The sequence below is a fragment of the Folsomia candida genome, unplaced genomic scaffold, assembly GCF_002217175.1.
Source record: "Folsomia candida strain VU population unplaced genomic scaffold, ASM221717v1 Fcan01_Sc040, whole genome shotgun sequence".
Taxonomy (NCBI): domain Eukaryota; kingdom Metazoa; phylum Arthropoda; class Collembola; order Entomobryomorpha; family Isotomidae; genus Folsomia; species Folsomia candida.
This window is the reverse complement of record NW_019091232.1, coordinates 865,244-881,955: the sequence shown is the minus strand read 5'-3', so window position 1 is coordinate 881,955 and position 16,712 is coordinate 865,244. Positions and strand designations below refer to the sequence as shown.

The 16,712-nt window shown below is 31.5% G+C and overlaps 1 protein-coding gene across 3 annotated transcripts; it reads left to right on the top strand.

Annotated features, from left to right (window-relative positions):
* Window positions 1-1,794: 1,794 nt before the first annotated feature.
* LOC110861348 (putative uncharacterized protein DDB_G0282133) lies at window positions 1,795-16,038 on the top strand. Of its 3 annotated transcripts, none has more exons than XR_004833165.1 (7): window positions 1,795-3,633; window positions 11,524-13,174; window positions 13,249-13,265; window positions 14,240-14,329; window positions 14,760-14,863; window positions 14,942-15,178; window positions 15,630-16,038. XR_004833165.1 is itself a non-coding variant. In XM_022110457.2 (7 exons), the coding sequence occupies exons 1-7, from the start codon at window positions 3,420-3,422 to the stop codon at window positions 15,664-15,666; spliced, it is 2,139 nt and encodes a 712-aa protein (XP_021966149.2). In that variant the 5' UTR covers window positions 1,796-3,419; the 3' UTR covers window positions 15,667-16,038. The 3 variants fall into 3 exon arrangements, 2 of the variants coding, with proteins under 2 accessions (XP_035700530.1, XP_021966149.2); XM_022110457.2 differs by having other exon boundaries at window positions 1,796-3,633; window positions 14,942-14,967; XM_035844637.1 differs by having other exon boundaries at window positions 14,942-16,038.
* The last annotated feature ends 674 nt before the right edge of the window (window positions 16,039-16,712 follow it).

The window sequence follows — 16,712 nt, the reverse complement described above, 5'->3', positions numbered from 1 at the left end:
ATTTATATTTTACATTTTGTTTCAAATTTATTAAAATGTTCAAGTGTACTATTTCTTCATATTTGATGCTTTTTTATTCTTAGGTAATAAAAACTATGTGCAATTTGAAAATTGCAGAAAAATTCCCGAAAATCCTAAATGATTTTGAACATGGGAATTTGGGATGAGTAAATAAAAACTTGTTTCAAATCGTAAATTTCAAATTGAACATAATGAAATGGCTTTGAAATTTACCACCTGATATTTATTGTATAAATTAAATTTTTCTTTTAATTGTCTTTCTGGCGTTTGTGTTTTACATATTTTACATAATCTTCTAAATTAAAAAAATAAGTGCATTTCTTCATATTTGCATGCTTTTCTTCACTATAATAGGAAATAAGTATAGCTTGGAAATTTCATTTCAGAAAATCCTAAATAATTCCGAACAAGAAATTTTGTGAGAAGATTAAAAATAAAAATTATATCGAGTGGAAAACGAAAATGAAAATTACAAAAACGAAAATGAACAACCAAAAAGAAATCTAAAATTTATTTTATTAATTACATTTTTCTAATATAAATTCTTTCTGACGTTTATATTATACATTTTTTTCAAATTTATTAATAAAATTATGTAAGTGCAATTCTTCATATTTGACGCATATATTTTATGCTTCACACAGTTTCAGAAATTCTTGATAACCTGGAATCCATCCAATTAAAAAATATATATAAAGTCCAATTCTACGAAAAATCTAGCTTCTTGGACATTTCACTCGCATCTTTTTTTGCGAGGGTTGCGTACACTGCAAAGCATCCGGTAGAGTCATATATGTACTCCGTACTGGTATTGATTTGGTAATAATTCCTTACCGGATTGGTTATAATTTGATTCTGAGTGGTAAAGATTTCATTACCACCACATTACCACGCCGATCGATATTACCGATGCCGATAGAGTCAGATATGTACTCCGTCCGGTAACGATTCGCAATAATTCAATACCAGTTGCCCCCTTCATTTACCCATCTTATGTAAACCACTCTCCCTCGCCTATTCTGCAATATTAATGTCCCCAGATGTCCCCACGGCTTCCGCGGCCACTGCAACACACTAACCCGCAGTGACCCCAAATATGTAAATATATAATTTAAATATATAATTATCCCCAAAAAAAGTCCTGCATCTAACGTATTTCCAAAAAACCACGTGGCACACAATGAAATTGTGTCTGTGTACATACATAAATTTTTTTTTAATCCCTAAAATATATGTGGGTCGCTAAAAATCACATTATTACACACATTCCATTATTATTTCCCCTCCTAATCTGATGCCTACGACAAAGTAAACACAATGGAATCATCTCACAATGGAGGCGCAAACCATGTTCAGCGCAGATAATTTTTTGACCTTATTAGTTTGAAAGAGCAAGTCTTTACAAACAACATTTGGCTCGGCACTTAGGCAGATGCGCAAATTTCAGCACGTTATGGGCGCCGCAAGTTCGCAAAAACGCACGAAGTTGAGCTCGCGCTGGGCATTGCCCGAAAAATCGTGCGTTTTTGCGAACTTGCGGCGCCCATAACGTGCTGAAATTTGCGCATCTGCCCAAGTGCCGAGCCAAATGTTGTTTGTAAAGACTTGCTCTTTCAAACTAATAAGGTCAAAAAATTATCTGCGCTGAACATGGTTTGCGCCTCCATAGTCAGTTATTTCTTGATGACAACTTCTTCCATCCAAAAACACCAATCGACAAAACCGCAACGCGACGTTTTAATGGTTGACAGACAGACAACAGTTAACTAACCTCTCTCTCTCTCTCCAACTCGTTAAGAAAAGTCCATCTAGTCAATTTTAAAGCTTAAAACCTACCTTACTTACTTTCAGTTTCAATCTTTACTTACTTATTTTCAGTCTCACTCCACCGCATCAAGAAAGAAGACTGCTTCTTCTTCTTCTTCTTTTTGTATTAAGGGAGGAATTTAAATGATCAAAATTTGATTTCTTCTTTTTTTAACTGCAACACTTTAATCCAAGCAAGAAATCAGAGAGACCTTAAAACTCTTACTTTTATTGTTAGTACGCGTTTCGTCCCCAAAGTTTGGGAGCAGCATTATTTGGCAAGTTTTAAGAGAAGATCAATTCTTCCTCCATTTTGTGCAATGATATTTCAAATTTTGGCGAATTACGTAACATAACTCGCAAAAATTTTGCATGAAAGGAACTAACTAAATAAATAAGTAATAATAAAAGGCTTCCTCATTTTTTAAAAAGTCAGTCGGCACACACGTTTTTTTATTGTTGAAAATTATTATAAGGCTTTTTTGGGGTGGATTTCAAATTCAGATTTCAGTTCAACAAGAAGAGATACAATAAGACTACTTCTCGACTTCCTTCCGGAGGGGGCAATTATTAAGCAAAAGTTAATACAGTGAGTGATAATAAACAGAAGTGCAAGCAAGCAAAAGTCAGTCAGAATTGGAGCAATCTCGTCTCGTCCATGCAATTTATTTCATGCACTACACGCAATACAATATCTGCATAGCGTAGGTAGAGTTGGTTAGTTAGTTGGTGACCAATTGTGTGTAATTATTAGTTATACAGTGGTATTTCTATATTTATCTCTGCTTTTAAGCCTCAGTCGAGGTAATGAAGGCACCATGTGAAGTTGGCTCGAAATTTTTTTCAAAATATTTTTTCTTTTTTGAATTTCTGAAACAGTGATATTAACCCAGTTTTAATTAGGAGTTTTAATTAGGATAGGAGACGAGGGCAAAAATACTTATGAAAGTTTTTTTAACATTTTTTTATGAATTAGTTCAAAATGAATAAAATCTGAATAAAAATGAGACTGATATGAAAAATCAATCCAGTTTTAAGAGTGGAGCTCAAAAATATACAACTTTTTTTAAAATGGGACAATGATACAAGTAAATTCAGTTTTAGGAGAGCAAAAAAATATTCATTTTTTTGTTTCAATTTTTCGAAAAAAATGAGGTAGTGATATTATTTCAATTATTATGTCATTAGTCAAGCAGTCATTTACACTGTAAAAATAATTACTTAATAAGTGTAGGAGAGAGAGAAATTATGTAAAAATGACGGCAGCGAAAGTGAAGATAAAAGCTATTTTTACCATTATTATTATGTCATCTAAAAAATCGATACGTAATTAATAATTAATCATCGATAAGGATCAATAACTCAATCTTTCGAGACACTAAAACCGTTTTGTTTTAAAAAGAAGTTGCAAAAATCGTGATTCTTCGAGTGAAATGGAAATCATCAAAGTGAGACGAGTAGTAAAGTGATGATGATGTTGACGATTATTATGAGACAGAAGAAATGGAGACAAGACGAGGAGGAGGCAGATTGAGATTTTTAACCACAAGTGCATTTTGAGAAATACTAAAATTTCTCAATTTTTTATTACGATGAATAATATATATTTCTGGAAAAAGTTTAAAAACAAGTTTAAATTGAGTGAGCAAAAAAAGTGGAAATCGAAGAAGAAAAATGTGCAAAAATCGTGGTCAACCTGGAGAAAGGTGTGTGTCAAATTTCCTCTCGTTTTCATCCTTCTCGCGATGACGTGTATCGGATCTGCTACTTCCGGTGGTGGTGGAAGTGGTCATCAGGACGCATTAGGTAAGATTCACGTCAATTTTTTTGGCATATTTTTGTATTTAGGACTTATGTCAATTTTTTTTGCATATTTTTGTACTTGTGATTCACGTCAATTTTTTTGGCATATTTTTGTATTTAGGAGTTATGTCAAATTTTTTTGCATATTTTTATATTTAGGACTTATGTCAATTTTTTTTTGCATATTTTTGTACTTGTGATTCACGTCAATTTTTTTTGTTTTTTGAATTTAGAATTCATGTTATTCATGTATATTCATGTATATTCATGTATGTTTTTATATTTATTTTACGGTGTGTCATGTCATCTTTATCACGACACTAATCGAGTCTTATATACTACGTCTTTTTGGGTAATTTAGACATCTCATTTGTCATGCAAGCAAGATGATGAATGATGTGGTAATAAGATTGTTACCGAGTAGCTGCTAAATTTACGGGACCATATTAGTCAAGATTTAGGTACGAGTAAAGGGTGACATTTTGCACGAATTTCTGCAATTTTGCGACAAAAAGATTGACACTTTGCATTCACGAATTTCTGCAACTTTGCTGATATCACTACACTCTTCTATAGCAAATGTTCATTGGATCAATATCTGTCATGCAGCAGGGTGGGTGATAAATGATGTGGTAACAAAATTGTTACCGAGTAGATACTAAACATACACATTTTGCACATTTTTCCTTGCATTTCGGCAGCTTTGGTAGAAAATTGGAGCCAATTTCTTGCTTACTTACCTCTCGGTAGCAAATGTTTACCGTGTCAATACCGAATTTTCTGCAAGCTAACCTTGCTCGGTGACTGTTTATTACCGCATAATAATTTATCACAATGCATGACATAAATACATACATACTTGAGATTTCTTAATTACCCAAAAAAAAAACGTAACAAGGTGCTATTCCTTTGTTCTCGTCTTAATGAGACCATAGATTAGTCAGCAGTTAAAATTAAATATCAATCTGTATTAAAATTAGACTCATTTTGAACTTGACGTAACACAATTGAGCTGATGGTCAATTGGTCAACGGGCCTTGTTACACAAATAAATATTGACCACTCCACTTTCTTAAGTGAATGTGACTCAATCTACGTCACGAGTGAATCGATCCTTAAAATATGGCATTGATGACGAGGAGAAAAACCAAATAAAAGACTTCGATCTTGAGATTGACATTAATCAATGAGCAGAACAGAAAAAAAGACTCGAAATTTTTAAAGTACCTGAATTTGCATTATGCAATTTTATTTTTCACATTCTTCTAAATGGAAGGATAAATTATGACATTGATTCAAATAATGGTTTAGTGTTTGATTGATTGAAAAGTGCAATCAGTGTCAGGAGTGAGTAAGAAAAACGATGAGGATTTATTTAGAGGACGCCGCAAAGAGATTGAGCTTACAAGTTTTTTTGGTCAAATTAATAAGAAAAGTTTGAAATTTTATGAAAATTTTGTAAAATTTAAGATTATAAGTAAAAATTGAGAAATAAATTTTGGAGGGTTTACACGCCAAAAGAAAAATATTTTTAAAAAAATATTAAATTATGATTCGAAGATTGATGCTTGGGAACATGCATGTTCAAAAAATATTTATTCATTCAAAGTTCATTCATTCAAAGCCTTGAAAAAAATATTCAGTCCTTATTCACTCATTCACAAAATATTCAAAATATTCATTAATTATTCAACATTTATTCATTATTCACCATTCCTTTAATATTTATGTTACTAAAAATTCACAGTATTATATGAATTTTTCAACTTTCCCTATGTATTAAGCATTGAGTTAAAAATGAATAATTAAAAAAATATTCATTCATTATTTATTCACACGAATTGAATAGATATTCACTCAATATTCATTTATTCAAAAAGCAGAATAAAATATTCATTCAATATTCATCCAAATTTTGAATATTGAATGAATAATTTATTCATCCATCATTAAATGAATGAATGTGAACATGTATGCTTGGGAAACGTTTTTTGGTTAAATTAATCAGAAAAGTTTGTAATTTGATTTAGTTTTGGACAATTTACGATTATATACTTGGGCTAAAATTGGGGAATAAATTTTGAAGGGTTAGAAAAATTTTGAAGAAAATATTAAATTTTGATTTGAAGGTGGAAAACGTCTGAAATTATTTTGGTCAAATTAGATAATCAGACAACTTGGCAATTTGATCAAATTTTCGTACAATTCAAGTTAACTCGTTGCAAAAATTTGAATAATTTTTGGAGGACGCTGAGAGAGATGGAGATTACAAGTTTTTTTGGTCAAATTAATCAGAAAGGTTTGTAACTTTTGAACAATTTTAGTTTACCCGGGGTAAAAATTGCTTACACGCCAAATCCAAATTTTTAAAGAAACATGTTACTACCTGATCTGAAGATCAATAATAAATTCAGGGAAGATTAATAATTTTTGGAGTGTTAGTAATTTAATTTTTCAGGGTTTGACGACAAATAGAAAAATATTGGAGGGCTTACACGCCAAATAATAAAATTTCGAAAAAATACTGAAATTTTATTTGAAGATCAGCAACTCGTGGAAGATTAATTAATATTTTTTTGAGTTGTAAGTACTTTGATTGACGACAAATTAAAAATTTTTTTTAAAAAAAGTATAAAATTTTGATTGTAAGATAAAAAGTTGGATATATTGAATGATTTTTGTAGTTTCAGACGACAAATCGGAAAAAAATGGAGAAAAGTATTAGGTTTTGATTTTAAGATGAGAAGTTCTGAAAATAAGGATAATTTTTGGATTGTTCGACACCAAATAGAAAAATTTTGAAGAGATTTATTACAATTTTACTTTAAGTTTCAGGTTATTCCGTCTTAAATTTGATTCGAAATGTGAAAATAATTATTCTAAAAATATATACCATGAATTTGTAGAAAAATTGAAAGTTCACAATTTTACAGAATTTATTTACAAAAATAATTTATTTGCCAGATGAAAAATTGGATAATGAGGAATAATTTTTTAAGGGTTTGACGCCAAATAGAAAAATTTGAAAGAAAACTAATCGTATCTTAGTGTTAAAATTTTTAAATTTATATCTTTGCGAAATTAGAAAATAATTTAAGTTTAAATTATTCTAAAATTATGGCCGATAAATTTTTATAAAAATTGAAAGTCCACAATTTCAAAGAGAAGCATTTATGTACAAAATTTGGAAATTATCATAATTTATTTTGTCAAACGTTACTTCTTTATTAGTAAAGAAAAGTAATATTATTTTGATTTTAAGATATAAAAAATGGCGAACTTTTTGGAAATACCTAATAATTTTTTAGTTTTTGACGCCAAATAAAAAAATTCTGAAGAATTGTCGTACATTTTGATTTTAAGATCAAAAAACTTTATTTTGTCTTCGGTCACATAAAATTATACCGCTTTTTAAATACGTTTAAAATTAAGTTCAAGATTAAATACTGATAACGAAGTTAGAAAAGAATTAGAATTTAAAATTTATTCTAAAAAATACTTCGAACAAAATTTCAAAAATTTCAAATTTCAAAGGGTGACATAAATTATTTACAAAATTAAGAAATCATTATTGTCTATTTATTTTGTTCAACGTTACTTTACTTCTATGTTAAATGCTCCAAAAAAGTATTATTATATTATTATTTTAAGATGAAAGATTTAGAAAAAATTAATATTATTTTTGGTGTGTTTAAACGCCAAACTGTAACATTTTTATTTTAAGATAAAGAAGATGCAATCCCGTCATAATTAATTTCAAGATTAAATTTGAAAATAATTAAGGTTTAATAAATTATTCTAAAAATATCTACTTCCCATAGTTTTTTTTAGTAAAATTGAAAGTTCATAATTTCAAAGAGTAACAAAGTTTATTTACAAAATTAAGAAATTATCATTCTTTATTTATTTTGTTAAACGTTACTTCTTTGTTAAAAAAGAAGGAATGAAACTTTGTTGACAAGTTTTTATTGTTATTTTAACCGGATAACGATGTACTCATTGTTAGTCAGTCATTTATTTGGCATTAATTTCGTCCTGCTTATTTATTATATGTGCAGGAACTTATTTACTTCAATTCTGAGGGAAGGTTTACTTTAACAAGTTTATTGTTTGGGTGTCAAAAATAGAAATGAAATGAAAGGAAGAAAATAAAAACAATTATTCGCTCGAGTGCGTGCGTAGATTTTTGCGATTTTGTGTAAATAAGCAATGTTAACGTGGATTTTTATTGTGGATTTTGGGGAAAATATAGTAATGTTAACGTACTTTATTTATTTATTTGCACGGTGATTGATGATGAAGATCAGTGGCCGCGGAAGCTGTGGGGACATCGGGGGCATTAACATTGTAGGATGAGGGAGGGAGGGGTTTATATAACATGGGGGAGATGATGGGGACATTTAATAACCGTGGGGACATTGTCCCTCTGTCCCAACCCACCCTTCCGCGGCCACTGATGAAGATTTAGGAAATATTTCAAATGTTGAAGAGATGTGGCAAAAATGAAAAACAAGAGGAAAAATTGTAGGATTCTATGTGCAATTTGGTACAAATTTTCCGCTATTTATTTGTTTAGGTAGGTACCTAAAACCAAAGCAAAATAAATAAAATTTAAAATTTAGCTTAAATTTTAAAACCTTTTTAGCATGGTTTTCCTATAAAAAAAATTGGAGGTCCATCTTTATTGGGAATTATTCATGAAGATTGCCCGGATTAAGTTAGCAATAAATGTTATAACAATGTAACGAACTCGGCCATTTTTTTTAATATGTAGGAAAATATATTGACAGTATTTTTGTGTTGAATTAAATTACAACAAATCGGGTTGGATTTTCGTTTTTTCAAAATCAAAAATTCTCATTTTTTCAGATCTACGTAAAAGTTAATTTTAACTTAAAATTGCCCAAACTCGAAATCTACAATTAATTATGAAATAATTTTCATATATCTTTTTAAATCCGACCCTAAAATCTCACAATTTTGAAAATATTTGTTTAAAAATTTCATAAAATCCAACCAATATTTTCGCGATCTTTTTGTCAATGCTTCAACTACAATTTTTTTGCAATCCCAGATTTTCGCGATTTTTGCCAAAAATTTTACAGAAATATCGACTGCAAATCTTCTTGTCAATGTTTCAACTACAATTTGTTTGCCATCCCACCCATTAAAAAACTATTTTTACTACGAAATGTGCAAACTTTACCTTCCTTATCGTCAAGATAAGCACACAAAAGCATTAATCCACACATACCTATTCCCATTAAACCCCTTGCATCACTCCGTCGTCACCAATTTGTCGTAAACTTCACTCTACTTATTCTTCTCTTATTGTGTAATTGATTCGATTATCTCTTCCTCTGTTTGCATACAATTTAGCACAAATCGTAATAATACAAGAAGATTGTTGGTTTCTCGCATCGTGGGAGTTTTGCATGCATGCACGGCTCGCAATTATTTCGCATTGTTGTCTTTTATTCTTTTAACTCTGGGCGGGCGGCGTAATAAGAAGGCGACAAAATGTCAATTTCTGCAACAAGTTGTATGTGTATTTCCTTTTTTGCGAAATACTACTGAATTTGTGCAATAATGAGAAGAAGACGCAATTCCTTTGTGTTAAATAGATATGTACGACGCCTCGTGGTCGTGTTCCACATAATTCTGGATTCGCATCTCGGCTCATCTCATACTTTTCCTGACTTTTTCTTGTGAAATTGGTGGACGGTCAATAAAAATTTGGAATTATAAAACTTCCTTATTTACATTATTTTGAAAATTATTAAGTTTTTTGTCTTTCACGGATGTGCAAATATGTAAATAGTGACAAATTAGCATTATGCAATTATACCTATTTTGAGCACTGGGTGAAACTGCAGTGGAATTATTTATGCTTGTCACCTCATTTACATATTTTGTCAAATTCGCGAGACCGAGCTTATTCAACATGGAACGCCAGTATCGCTGAAAATGGTTTTATGCAAATGAGGTGACACGCACAAATAATTCGACTCTAATGTATGCAGTTTACTAGATTTTTGCACAAGAATTCTGAATTCGCATCTCATCCTTTCATACTTTTTCTGACTTCTTCTTATGAAATTCAACAAATTGGTGGCCGGCCAATCAAAATTTGGATAAAACTTCCTTAATTTTGACAATTAACGCTCATTCATTCACTCATTTTTTTGTCTTTCACGGTACACGTGTAAACCAAATAAAATAACAAATTATTAGTATGTGTGCATTCTAACGATTTTTAACACCGGGTGAAACAGAGCGTTACCTATGCAATGCGTTTTACTAGATTTTTGCACGAGAAGTTTTAAAAAATCAAATCGTTTAACACGATATAAACCTGAAAGATTAAGTAATATTAATGTGATACTTATTTAAAACTTTATAACTAACTAACCGACCGACCATGTTACAAACTGTGAAATCTGATAGTTCATAAAAGGCAAATTAATGGCCAAGAAAGAAGTGAGTTAAATTTAAAGTCAGTTAAAATAAATAATATACTTGCACTTTTTTTAACTGCTTAATTTAGAAAAAAAACTTTAAAGATTGAAGATTGTTTGAATTCTCAGACAAAAAAAAGTGCACCATTTTCCGCTCACTTAACTTGCACATGATGATTACCATTAAACTCGTGAGTTAAATAATTGATGATGATTAAAAAGTGCAAGTAAAGTAAACCAGGGGATGAAGTGACCCATTTTTTTGTCTTCTTTTGCATAATAATAAAGTTAAGTTTAGCCATGCAAGGAGGCACGATTTGCAAAAATTTGCATAAAACTTCCTTCCGGAAAGGGCTAAAAAAAGATTTTGAAAAAAGGAGAAGTGAATGATGGGAAATTTGTGTCCACGTGTTGCATTTGCATTTTCATTGTTGTCAGGATTTTTTTATTATGTATGTATGCGAATTATTGCGGATTGATGATGTATCTTTTTTTTTTATGGTGGGAATTATGGCTTGGGTTAGGTTTAGTTTTAGTGTGGTGAGAAAATGGGACATGATAATCAAAATGGGGAGTTTCATGTGATGATAAGTGCTGATAAATATTTGCAAATGTTTATTTTTTGCAAGGGTTTGTAGAAGATGAGAGAGGTTGAGTAGATTGTAGGGGACAAATTATTATAGGCAAATTTGTTGCGTTATTTAGGGCGTGATGTAATAATTGGGATTTGATAAGTTTCTGGCTGGAAATTTGTATTTTGGAGGAACGAATGGGAAATTTTGAGGGAGAGAAAATTGCATGAAAAATATTTGCAATGTTTCCTTTTTTGCAAGAGTTTGGCAGAAGAGAGAGATTGATTAGATTCTAGGGGACAAATAATGTATTGAAATTTGTTGCATCATCGGTATTTATATTGTGATGTAATAATTATGATTGACAAATTAGTTTCTGGCTGGAAATTTATATATTTTGGAGAAACAAATTGGATCCAAATTGTATGATTTCTACGCCCACATATTAATTTTTGCGATGCGTAATAAAAGTAACATTAAAATTTTGTAGGTGCGTGTAGATCTTCCTGAGTAACTATTTATGTCCTATTTATTACGTATGAAATTTTTTGCAAATTATTATTTTTTTGCACATCACCCATTGTTCATGATATATAAATAATTTTCATTCGAATTAAATTATTTTCTGACTGGAAATTTATATATGCAGGAATATAAATTGAAAATTTTAGACATACAAATTGTATGATTTCTAGACACATATATTTTTATAGGAAATCGTCACACTTCGATCATGCAATTTAATAATTATGATATTTTCGGTCCAGAAATGTACTTATGTTTTGGAACCAATCGAAAATTTGGGAGATGAAATATTCTATATATTTGTCTACAAAATCATAATAATTATTCCATTTTTTCAGGAAATCACCACCCACCACAAATTCCCCAAGATGACGCACTTCTCCTTCTCCTCCCCCTCGAAAAGGACCGACTTACCCCCCAAAATCTGCCAGCAATTGCCCCCACAAACGAGACCCTAAACCCAACGAGAAGAAGAAATGCACCTCATAATACAAAATCCAGTCAAAAAACGAAAACAGAAGACAAACTTCTTCCTCCAGATAAGAATAAAAAAGTGAACAGGAAGAAGACGGATAATAAAAATGTTCAAAATTTTGAAAATAATCAGGACAACGAGGGTTCCGTACTTGTTCCTCTGGACAAGAAGAAAAAAGTGGCGAATGTGCCCAAGAAGAAAAAGGCGGATAATAAAAATGTTCAGAATTTTGAAAATAATAAAACCAACGACCATTCCGTCCCCGTCGGAAACAAACTTGTTCTTCCCGAACAGAAGAAAAAAGTGGTCAAGAAGACAAACGTAAAAAATTTTAACAATCAAAATGACGATGATTTCGTCACAAAAGTGACCACCGTGAAGAAGAAGACAAAAAATAATCAAAATTTTGAAAATAAAGACGATGATTCCGTCCCCGTCGTCCCGATCCAACTGCCCCCACCAAACGCCACCTTGCACTACCACTACACCGACGATCCGACCTCCTCCCTCAAAAATTTGATGAAAACGGACTTTTCCAAAATCATCCTCCCCTTCAAAACTACGCAAAAAGACGTCAGAAATCCGTCCCATTATCGCGACCAAACCATCTTTTTCCAGGATTTCGACAACGTCGACGACGAAGACGGTCACAATTTCGACAACGATTTCAACCTTTACACAGAAATGGGGGACGACAACGACCAATCAGTTTCGGCTGGGACGCAAATCCAAAAGTATTCAAAAAGTGACACATTTTTACATCATCATCACAATAATGATAACAATCGTGCCGAAAAGAAGAATTCCTCGCAAAATGCGAAATCCTCGTCGCATATTAAGAAGACCAATTCGAAAAGGAAAATAATGCAGCCGCAAAATAGAAATAATTTCTTCACTGAGCACGATTACCCACAAATTAGTCACGACGATTCTACCAGTTTTAGTGGTGGTGGTGGTGGTGGTTTTAACAACAATAAGAACACAGCAACAATGAGAACGAGAACGAGACAAAATAATAAGAATAATAATAATAACAATTATGACGAGCAGCTGAGAAGAAATAAAAATAAAAATAGTACGACTCGCGGTAAAAGTGACAGTTTTTTGGTGGTTGGGGATAATAAAAGTGAGAAGAATAACGACCATTATTTTGGTGATTATCAAAATGATAATGATAGCGACGACGATGATGAGCTTGGTGAAGATTTTTTCGAATCGAAGAAAATTTCTGGGAATTTTTACCCGAAAAAAGATAATGCAAGTGTTGGGACGGGTTTTGGGTCCAGTTTGGAGGATGTCAGTTTGTCCCTGAATTTTGACAATGGGAGGGGGACCGAGGGGGGTGAGGATTCCGAAGGTCGTGATTTGACCAGGAGACGACGCCCGAGACGAAGTGTGGTCCATTTGTATGACATGGTGGTTTGTGCGACGGGCTGTAATCCCTTGGCGTATAAAGGGTATGGATGCTACTGTGGGTTTTTGGGGTCGGGATTGACCGTGGATGGGATTGATAGGTATTTTTTTAGAAGTTTTTGAAGGATTTTTGAAAAAAAAAATTGTAAATTTTGGGCATTTTTTGAAAATTTAGATGCTGTGCCAAACATGGTGGGTGAATTTTGCTTGTTTTTTTTTTATTTTTATTTATTGAAATATGGATGTTCGTTGCATAATTGAATTTCATTTCGGATAAAATCCTTAGCAAACTTTGGAATTGCAATTTTGAACTGTTTGGAAATTTCTGGGGACATGTTGATCTCAAAATTTAAGAAAGAATTATATACAACTGAAATTATTTATATATTAAAAAAAACTCGTAAAAAATATAAAATGTATAAAAATACAAACTTTTCATAAATTTGTATCAAAAACTTCTACCTTTGAAAGATTCCAGAAATCCACCTTTTTTGTGACCGATTCCATTTTAGAGAATATGTAATTAGCATCATTTTTTAACTCGACACTTTTAACAAACATTCAGAAACTTTTGCCAAAATTTGGCTCATTTTCATCAAAATATTTTTACCTAACTTTAACGCCATAAAACATTTCTGGCAATAAATTTAAACCTAATGAAAATTAAAGGTTCTGGTGTCGATGAGTCGACATGATCAGTGAAAATCATCTTCAGTCGACTCAGTGACACCAAAATCTCTTTGATTAGGTTTAAGGTGGTATAGTATGCGGGTTTTGAGTTTGAATTGTTGCGTCTCAACTTTCCCTTCTTCTATATATTCAAATGGCGATTTTGAAACCTGATCATCTCCGTGAGTTTTTTACAATATGAAGATTTGAATGCACATAAAAATCGATAATTTTTAGGTTTACAAAGTTAGGCTGGTCTGATTTTGATTTTTTCTTCCATGGGAAAATATTTAAGTTTTAGTGATTATTTTTCGTCTGTTTTATGTATTTTCTCATTATATGTATTTGTATTATATGTATTTATATATATTTTACATGTATTTTCCTGAGATGCTAATTGGATCGAAATTATAATATGCAACGACTAAAAATATCCATTATTTCGTAATGGGAATTAAGTATGTAGAATGAATGTAAATTGATCCAATGGTGTCCAGACTGGTGCTATCATCATGCCAAATGTCCCCCATTTTTGACCTATTTCGTGCCATATTATTGGACTTGTAATGATGGACGGCCAAGATGTGGTATGCTATTTATTTCCTGCAATATTTGCTTGATCACTGATTGCTTGACTCACCACCAAAATCGTAAAAATCAGCACATTTTTAATCATTTCTCGCCTCTGGGAATTTATTTTAAAATTCTGGACCACGAATTTGTAGAGCAGGGAGTTGCCAATTTTTTGCAAAGTATACACTCCAGATTTTGACACATTTTGAAGGAGGAGATCTCAAGTTTAAGAAGCCTTCAGAAAAATTGGAACTCTTCGAAACTGGCTCAGAAAACTCAACGCCATTCCATCAATCAACTCACTGACGGCAAATTTGTCGTCCAGAATTTTAAAATAAGTTCCCAGAGGGGAAAGATTATTAAAAATGTGTAGAGATTTTGATAATTAAGGTGCTGAGTCGTTAATTACTTTGTCCTTTTTTATGTACGATGATTTTTCCGCAGTGACCGAGTACCGGGGATGGAAAGGCGTCTGTGGTGCCAACTTGTGTGAGTGCGACCGTCAATTTGCTCAGTGCCTGAGGAAGTATCCTTGTCCACGTTCGAGAGTATGTCACGCTAAAATTCGAATGAAATCGAAATTACGAAATTATTTTAAAGTTGTTTTTGTTTTACGTATTTTGCAGGCTATGTGTATGACCTCACCACTCAGGTTTTTACAAAATATGATGATATATTCCCGCTATCAGGCACCCCCACCTCCGCAGATTTACCATCACCATTTCTAAACCACAAACATGGACACTTTTGTGACGAAAATCTTAATTAATGACTTATATTTTTTGCCAACGTCAAATTCGACCATGATGCCGACGTGACGACAATGCACTGCAACGCCAAGCCACGCTACGCCACAAATATGTGTAAAATAAAAAATGCAATGCACTGCATGCTCACAAAGTCAGTATTCAAATGTAAATAAGTTTTTTTCGTGAGAAAATACTGTATCGTAATTAAATGGATTTGATTTAGTGGTTAATTTAGGTTTGAATAGTTTCAATGAATCATTTTTGTAGTTGACTTTTTTTCATAGTTTTTTTTTGAAAATTTGGAATTTCTTAGCTCGCTTTTGAAAAACTTTGAATATTTCTGGACTTGTTCACTCGCTTTTTGAAACTTTGTAATATTTCTTGACTTGCTTGCTCGCTATTAGAAAATTTGGAATATTTCCGGACTTGCTTACACTCGCTTTTTGCAGTTTTTTTTATCCCCCTGCATTTCCTATATAATTAACTTGCTTGCTTTTAATTAATATTTTAATATAATTAAGTAATTACGCATTTTAGATTAATTATTGTATGATTTTCTCTTTAGAAATCTTCCTGGACCGAACTTTTTCTTCCTGGCGTAATAAAACCGTCGGAAAATTATTATCTTCTATTAATTTTCGCAATTTTGTAATTCGCATCGTAATTTGTAGTATTCTAAATATTCTCAATATTTATATTTAATTAATTAAACTCCTTCCAGTAATAATCTGTTCAGTATTTGCGAAAAGTATTATATATTTTTTATACGAACTAAATATTCTTCAACTTTTTCGAGCAATTATGTAAATATTTAGGTAAGCGAAAAAAGAGAGTTATTTACAACTTAACTGAGGGCAATATCTAGTCAACGTTCTGATAAATTCAAGCCACAGTACACACCAGAACTAATTTAATTATAGTGTAAAATAATTAAGTAAGTAATCGCGGTTGAAATCACGAAATAATTAATGAATCAATGAACGAAATAAAATTGTGAAAATTGTGAAAATCTTGGTATCTTATTTCGGAAACTTATTCCTTCAGTTTTTCATTTTCAACGCTTTTAAATTTTTAGTTCCGGGATAATTATTTTTATGACAAAGTTTCACGTCGTATTACATAGTTAGCGCATTTAATTAATTGATTGTTGAGGAATTTTATTAGATTTTAACTCGGGAAGAAGGAAAATTGATAAATTAATTTAGATATTACGAAATTTTATTCAATTTCAATGTTTTCACGTTTTACCTCACAAGGATAATTCGGGAATACTGAAAATGAATTGTCAATTGTAATTTTTGATTCTACGAAATTTTATTCAATTTTTATCTCATAAAACGCATCCTCATCAAATTCATCCCCAATAATGCAAATTAATTGATGCAATAAGTAATTTCCATTCCGACCTACTTTATGTTCCCGACGGAAATTTTAAAAGTGCTGTCTCATCAATCATCACGAAGCATTGACCTGTAAACCCTAAAATATATAATCTAAATTAATAATACAATGCAATAATTTCCAAAATTCCCGATATACTTAAAATATGTTCCCGACAGAAATTTTAAGTGCTGTCTCTTCACGAAACATTGACCTGTAAGAAAAGATCGAGACAGATGCTTGATATCAATGCCGATCTACATAAAAA

Bases quoted from the DNA above. Each gene is read 5' to 3' on its own strand.
- LOC110861348 (XM_035844637.1), top strand. From the start codon at position 3,420: ATGAATAATATATATTTCTGGAAAAAGTTTAAAAACAAGTTTAAATTG. The intron at 3,634-11,523 runs GTAAGATTCACG...CCATTTTTTCAG, and splicing joins TGGTCATCAGGACGCATTAG to GAAATCACCACCCACCACAA. The intron at 14,330-14,759 runs GTATGCTATTTA...ATTTTTCCGCAG, and splicing joins TGATGGACGGCCAAGATGTG to TGACCGAGTACCGGGGATGG.